Source organism: Camarhynchus parvulus, chromosome 1 (genome assembly GCF_901933205.1).
Source record: "Camarhynchus parvulus chromosome 1, STF_HiC, whole genome shotgun sequence".
Classification (NCBI taxonomy): Eukaryota; Metazoa; Chordata; class Aves; order Passeriformes; family Thraupidae; genus Camarhynchus; species Camarhynchus parvulus.
In genome coordinates, this window is record NC_044571.1 from 183,988 (window position 1) to 191,316 (window position 7,329).

A 7,329-nucleotide genomic window follows, 5' to 3' on the forward strand; every position below is an offset into this window, starting at 1 on the left:
AGAAAGGACTCGCAGTGAGATAGCAGCCACAGGACACCTGAATCTTTCAGAGAAAAATCATTTATTGACCTCTTATCAGAAGAAACGAACTTCTTCCTGCCTCAAAGGCGCTGTCAGGATTCAGAGGAAGAAGCTGGCACTGCCCAGACAGAATCCTGTGTTTGAATGGAATTTATGCATCATGGATGAGCTGTGTGAATATGCAACAGGCTGTTGTTTTTAAGGGTTAATCCTTTGTTAACAGGGGTCCTTTTCTGCCCAGAAAAATGTACCTGGACGTCTGTAACTCTTTGTTTCTATTGTCTCATATTGTCCTACTTCAAATTGTCCAAATTATTATTACTCTAATTGTATTACTATATTTATAACCATTTTATTACTATTAAACTTTTAAAATTTTAAAAGCAAGTGATTGGCTTTTTTCACATCACCTGTGTCCCGCTTTGCAGCATCTCTCAGGTGCAAAGCCAGGCTCACAGGGGTGGTTTGTCCCTTCTCCTTCCTGCACAGAGCCGGGTCAGGCCGGGCCTGAGCCTGGCAGCGCCATGTACGAGCTCAACGAGAGCAGCTTCGACCCCATCACCTTCGTGCTGACGGGCATCCCGGGCATGGAGGAGTCCCACATCTGGATCTCCGTGCCCTTCTGCCTGATGTACCTCACCGCCGTGCTCAGCAACCTGCTGCTCCTCTTCCTCATTGCCACGGACCGCAGCCTGCACGAGCCCATGTACCTGTTCCTGGCCATGCTGGCCCTCTCGGACCTGCTGCTGTCCACCACCACCGTGCCCAAGATGCTGGCCATCTTCTGGTTCGGCGCCAGGGAGATCTCCTTCGACGCCTGCGTCACGCAGATGTTCTTCACCCACTTCAGCTTCATCGTGGAGTCCTCGGTGCTGCTGGCCATGGCCTTCGACCGCTACGTGGCCGTGTGCGCCCCGCTGCGCTACGGGGCCCTGCTGACGCCCTCGGCCATCGCCAAGGTGGCGGCGGCCGCCGTGGCCCGCGGGCTGTGCATCATGTGCCCGCCCATCTTCCTGCTGAAGCGCCTGCCCTACTGCGGGCACAACGTCATGCCCCACACCTACTGCGAGCACATGGGCATCGCCCGCCTGGCCTGCGCCGACATCCGCGCCAACGTCTGGTACGGGCTGACCACGGCGCTGCTCTCCTCGGGCCTGGACGTGGTGCTCATCGCCGCCTCCTACGCGCTCATCCTCCGCGCCGTGTTCCGCCTGCCCACCCGCGAGGCGCGCCTCAAAACCCTCAGCACCTGCGGCTCCCACCTCTGCGTCATCCTCATGTTCTACGTGCCCGCCTTCTTCTCCTTCCTCACGCACCGCTTCGGCCGCCACATCCCCGGGCAGGTGCACATCCTGCTGGCCAACCTCTACGTGGTGGTGCCGCCCATGCTCAACCCCATCGTCTACGGCGTGAGGACGCGGCAGATCCGCGAACGCGTCACCCGCCTGCTGTGCCCCGCGGGGACGGGCTGTGCCTGCCCCGGCTGGGGGGACAGCTGCTGAGCAGGGACAGGGGAGGGATGGCTCTGGGGTGCGGGATGGCTCTGGATGGCTCTGGGATGGCTCTGGGGTGCGGGATGGCTCAGGATGGCTCTGGGCTGTGCCATGGGCCCTGGGATGGAGAGCAGCACCAAGGCTGCAGCACTGCTGGCCCTGGAGGAGCCAGGCTTGCCCAAGGGCCTCCAGGGAAGCCGAAGGTGGTGTGGTTTCTGGAAACATGGGCTTGGCTCATCAGCACCTCCACTGCTGCTGGTTTCTCCTGGAGCTGCTTCCCCTGGATTTCCTTCACTGGCACAGACTGGGCAGGCTCAGCTGAGAAGCATCCAGGCACTCAGACCTGCTGACTCACTGTCACCTGCTGCAGCTGGTTATGTTTGCTGTCCTACAGCTTCATTTCTGCTGTTCCTTCAGCTTTCCAACAGAGACCGCACCATGGACACCTTGCTGGTCGCCAGACTGAAGCACGGCACACCAGGCATGGCTGGATGTGCCCCACAGAGCTCACCATGGCACAGAGGGTGTTTGTCCTCCTGCCCTCACTGCTGAGGGACCCTGGCACCCCTGCTGCTGAAGGTGCTTCCCTGCTGAAGTGCCCTGAGAGCTTGGGAAAGGCTTTATTGTCCGTGTTTGAGGGAAACATTTCCCTCAATGACTCCCAAATGCATGTCAACCTTCAGAGGGGTGTGTAAAGGGGCAGAGGTTTCCTACACCCGCCACATCCCACAGGGATGTGTCCTACAGGACATGAGATAACATGACATGGACACGCAGTTTTCTGATGGTAAAAAGAGAACTTTTAATTTTTGACTCTTAACATTTACAGATTACTAAAAGTGACAGTGGATTGGAGGGTGACAGTGCCACCTCTCCAATGACGCTGGAAAAACAACAGTCTGTTAAATTTCTCTTCCTCCATAAAAGAATATAAAACAATAAGTTATTTACATAAAGCGTGTGAGAAAGTTTGTTACAAAAATATAAACATCAGAAGGCTTAGAAAAACTTAAAAATTCCGGGCGACAGGGATGCTTTCTGTCTTGGCAGTAGAGCTCTGCCTCATCCAGGCAGTTTTGTCTGTGGTGCTCAGGGAGCCCTTTCTGGAGGCTCCCCAGCTCTCACAGCAATGCAGGAGAGGGACGATCTGACCCTGTGTCACCTGTGAGGCCCCGTGAAGGGTCTGGTGTGTTCCTGGTGTCACAGATCAGCCATTTCTGCAGAACGGCCCCTTGCCCTGACTGGGGGCAGCCAGCACTCGCAGTGCCACAGCCTGGCTGGGCTGCAGAGCCCTCTGGGACCTGCCCAGGTAGGGAAGCACCGCTGCACACCTGGAGCTGTCTCGTTTGGAGCGGTGGTGGCCTGGGAACGGCCCAGCCAGGACCTGGGCTCTGTGAAATGCTGTGCCCTGCACCAGGGCCCTGCTGTGGGGCCCTCCTGGCTGGGGCTGATCACACCCCACGTCCTGGAGCCGTGGGCACACCAGGTGTGTTCACACCTGAATGGCTCAGGAGCTGAGATCAACCCAGCCTGCAAACTCTGCTCCAGCCACACCAGTGATGCTGCCACGGCCTCAAGAGAAAAGGAGAAGAGGTGGATTCATGGTTTCAGAGCAAAACCCCCCAAAAGTTTTCACTTTTGCAACACGACACGTTTTTTCTTTTCTTTATTTCCCTCTGATTTGATCAAAGGTGGCACCCTGTGACAGGCACAGGGGAAATGAAAGTCTGTTCATTAAAGGCTGTTTGTCTAGCTGCAGAGATAACGGAGCTGGTACAAAAGCTGCTGCTGTCGCTGGGCTTTTAATGTCCCCAAACCTTCGTGTTTGCCTTGGCTTTCTTAGCAAAAAGGGGGGAAAAGAGTGTTTGCACAGAGCTGCCGTGTGATTTCTGATAGGAGATGGAGCTGTGAGAAGGGAAATCTGTCAGGAGAGCTCATTGCTGCGGGCAGCTCTGAGAACAGTCGAGCTGCCCCCTGGGTTTGTCAATACGTGGGGCTGGAGCGGCCTGGCACAGTGCAAGCTGTCCCTGCCGTGGCAGAGATGGGATTTAAGGTCCTTTCCAGCCCAAACTGCCCCGTGCCCCCACGGCTCTATGGATCTGTCTGCTCCCGGGGTTTCCCAGGACGGGTTACACCATGGAGGAGGCAGATTTGAGTTTGGAGGAGGCAGATCTGAATTTGAATCCCTGCTCTGCTCCTTGGCTGGAGGTGGGGCCAGGTCAGGAGAAACTGCCCAGGGAAATGTCCCCAGGTCAATGAATCACCAGCTGGGCCATTCCTGGCCAGGGGCCCGTGCCTAATGGGGCATTAGCCAGCCAAGCAGGGAGATTTATATTCCAAGGTGGTTAAAATGTCAGCTTAATAACTCACACAGGCTGGGAAACCACGGCTCCTTCGTATTTTTTTTCCCAAATCTGGAGACACCCATTGTGTTTTTAGCTCAGTTCATGGCTCTTGTGAGTGTGCTTGGATTACAGGGATCTTTGCCTGGTAGGGAGGTGTTGTGAGGAAGGGAGGGAGGAAGGCTCCTTGTCTGTGGCACGGAGTTAGAACGAGATGAGCTTTAGGGTCCCTCCCCACCCCAGCCGTTCCATTATTCTCTCATTTCATAGAATTCCATTATTCTATAATTTCAACGGGTGGTTTTCCCACATGGAAGAAGTAAATGGAATGTCAGAAACCTTTGGGCAATAGGTGGAAGTCACTGGGAAACCCTCGTGTGCCCTCAGCGAATGTTTGCGTGCTCGTGAAGTAGCTGAGCCTGCGCCTGGAATGGAGATGGAGCCTCGGGCTGTGAGTCAGGCTGGGGACAGGGACAGGGGCAGGGACAGGGGCAGGGACAGGGCTGGGATGGGATGGGATGGGATGGGATGGGATGGGATGGGATGGGATGGGAAGGCAGTGCTGGGGACAGGGACACCGCTGGGATGGGATGGGATGGCAGTGCTGCAGGGACAGGGACAGGGACAGAGCTGGGTGTGCCAGGCTCAGGGCCCTTTCCCACTCAGCTTTGTTGCCGTTCACAGACAGTGCTGGGTACCTGTCCCTCATTTCCAGCAGAGCTCCCTGGTCTGAGCTCTCCTCTCTCAGCACTGCCTGGCAAAGGGCAGGACAGCGACTCAGGGAGGGATGGATGGGCAGGGGAGGGTCCCCCTCAGTGCCAGGGAGTGCCAGGGCGTGGAGCCCACCTGGGATGGGTGAGGAGCCCACCTGGACAGGTGAGGAGCCCACCTGAATGGGGAGCTCACCTGGGATGGGTGAGGAGCCCACCTGGGATGGGTGAGGAGCCCACCTGGATGGGTGAGGAGCCCACCTGGGATGGATGTGGAGCCCACCTGGATGGGTGAGAAGCTCACCTGGATGGGTGAGGAGCCCACCTGGATGGGTGAGGAGCCCACCTGGGATGGGTGAGGAGCCCACCTGGACGGATGAGGAGCCCACCTGGATGGGTGAGGAGCCCACCTGGACGGATGAGGAGCCCACCTGGATGGGTGAGGAGCCCACCTGGATGTGGAGCCCACCTGGATGGGTGAGAAGCTCACCTGGATGGGTGAGGAGCCCACCTGGATGGGTGAGAAGCTCACCTGGATGGGTGAGGAGCCCGCTGGGAGCTCCTGGGTCAGGATGGCCCTGGATCCCTGGAAGTGTTCCAGGCCAGGCTGGATGGAGCTTGGAGCAGCCTGGTCCAGGGGAAGGTGTCCCTGCCCGTGGCAGGGGGAGAACCAGGATGATTCCATCATTCTCTGCAACGTTAATTTAATGAAATCCTATGGGAATAAATCACACAGACTCCATTTTCTCCGTGGTGGAAAAAGCCTCTTCTTTATTCATGTAACTTGTTTTTATATAATTTTTACAGACCTCTCCGTTTACAGACTCCAATTGGCCAGGAGCTTCCTTGCCAATTAACTCTATTGGTTAATAACAAGTTGTTATTCTGTATTAATTGGTCACTGCATTGATTGTTATTCTGCACTGATTGGTCAGGGACAGTTGTTTGTGAGAGACAGTTTCCATTTTCCCATCTGACGGTGCAAGGACAGTTTGTACACGTGCTGGTTGTTTTCCACCCAGAGCAGATTGTTGTGCTAAGGAGCTGCTCCCACCAGGGCTGCGTTCACATGGGACCATGCGAAGTGCCAGCTGTGACGAGGCCAGCCTGGAGAGCAGGCTGGATTTTGGGGAGCCTTTCTTTATGGTTTTTCTACCTCACTACAACAAAGCCCCACTCCACAGAAGGCAGATAATAAACAGCATCAGCTCCTTGCTGAAACGAGATGGCAGCTCAGCCTTGGGGACAAGTGCTGGGTGAGTGCTCTGATCTCAGGGACTGGAGATGCCTGCCGGTCCCAGAGGTCCCTGGCAGCTCCCTGAAGGGGGCTGGCACTCAGGGAGCTGCTGGCTGCAATTCCCTGCCCAGGGTCTCTGCAGGGCTCTGGGCGCTCCAATTCCAGTGGTCCAAAATACCAGAAATGGGGACAAAACCACCAGAGAGCAGTTTAGCAGGAATGTCTGCTGACCTCCAGCTCAGAGCCCCCAGTTTGCTCTCCACTGTGGTTCCCAAAGAGTTCAAACAGCTCTGGGTCCTACAGCACTTCCAGGCTGGGGCAGGGCAGGGGCAGAGCTCTCACCAGGCCCCTGCCAGCCCGGGCTGGGGTGCACTGAGATGGACTCTGAGGTCCCCCCAGCCCAAACCTTGTGTAATTCGGTGACTCCCCAGCTCCTGCAGGTGAGGAATGGTGTGCTGTGCTGCCTGGGGACACCCAGCCAGGCAGGGTCCCTGTCCTGTGCTCCACCTGGGGATGCCTGGGCTGGAGAGGGCTCCCCGTGCTGGTCTGTGCTGGGAGCTGGGTCCTGCTCTGTCTGCAGGGAGCGAGGGCAGCCCCCTGCCCCAGCCCTGCGCCCTGCTCTGCCCCAGACCCTCGGTGTCCTCTGCTCTCTGCCCACCCTCACTCACTGTGTGCCCAGTGCAGATGCCAAGCAAACCTTCCTCAGCCATCTCTGGCTCAGCCTACTAGAGGAAAAATAAAAAAAATAAATGTGACTTAAGTCAGGAAACCCATAAGTTCATGTGCTTAAACTGAACAGAGGAATGGGATTATCAGAGAAATCTGAAACAGCTTCATTTGCCTTTAGATTCAAATCAAATAATGGCATAGTGAATCTGAGACTTGATCAATAAAGTGTAAAAGGGCAGGAATGTAATTAACGGCAATCAGGGCTCGTTTGGGCATTCAGCTTCCGTGGAGACATGGGATTTCATCTTCTGCTGCATCCACATGGCTGATAAAGTTACCCCCAGCCTGAAGAACTCATCCCGAGGCTTGATGCACCCTGAGTGCATTAATATTCACAGCACTGTGATACAGAGCTCATTGTGCACACAAACAAAGGAATAAATGATGAGTAAAGCAGCTGCTGGTGGACTTTGGCCAAGTGCAGACCCTCCCTCCAGCACAGGTCTCATTTTCTGGGTGCTCCTGGAGAGGGCCTGCAGGGACTGGCCTGATGCTGTGTGATTGGGATCAGTTGTGCAAACACAAGCCTAAAATCGTTGCTAATGAGGTTTCTGGTGATACAGAGACTCTAATTTACTGATTTACTAATTTACTAATTTAATGGAGGGGAGAGCAGGAGGGGCCTGGCCGCAGCCAGGGCAGCTCAGGGGTCAGAGGGAAGGAGCACCTTGGTGGGGGCACCTGGGCGGCCCCAGGAGGGTCACAGGGTGTCCCTGGGCCACAGGGTGTCTGTCCCTGCAGCCAGGGGGTGTCACAGGGTGTCCCTGGGCCACAGGGTGTCTGTCCCTGCAGCCAGG

At 56.0% G+C, this 7,329-nt stretch overlaps 1 protein-coding gene across 1 annotated transcript; it reads left to right on the plus strand.

Annotated features, from left to right (window-relative positions):
• The first annotated feature begins 524 nt into the window (after nt 1-524).
• Nucleotides 525-1,523, plus strand: LOC115905105 (olfactory receptor 52B2-like). Its single transcript, XM_030951239.1, has one exon. The coding sequence runs from the start codon at nt 546-548 to the stop codon at nt 1,521-1,523; it is 978 nt and encodes a 325-aa protein (XP_030807099.1). The 5' UTR covers nt 525-545.
• Nucleotides 1,524-7,329: the final 5,806 nt, after the last annotated feature.

Excerpts from the sequence above, each read along its gene's own strand:
- LOC115905105 (XM_030951239.1), top strand. The coding sequence starts at position 546 with ATGTACGAGCTCAACGAGAGCAGCTTCGACCCCATCACCTTCGTGCTG.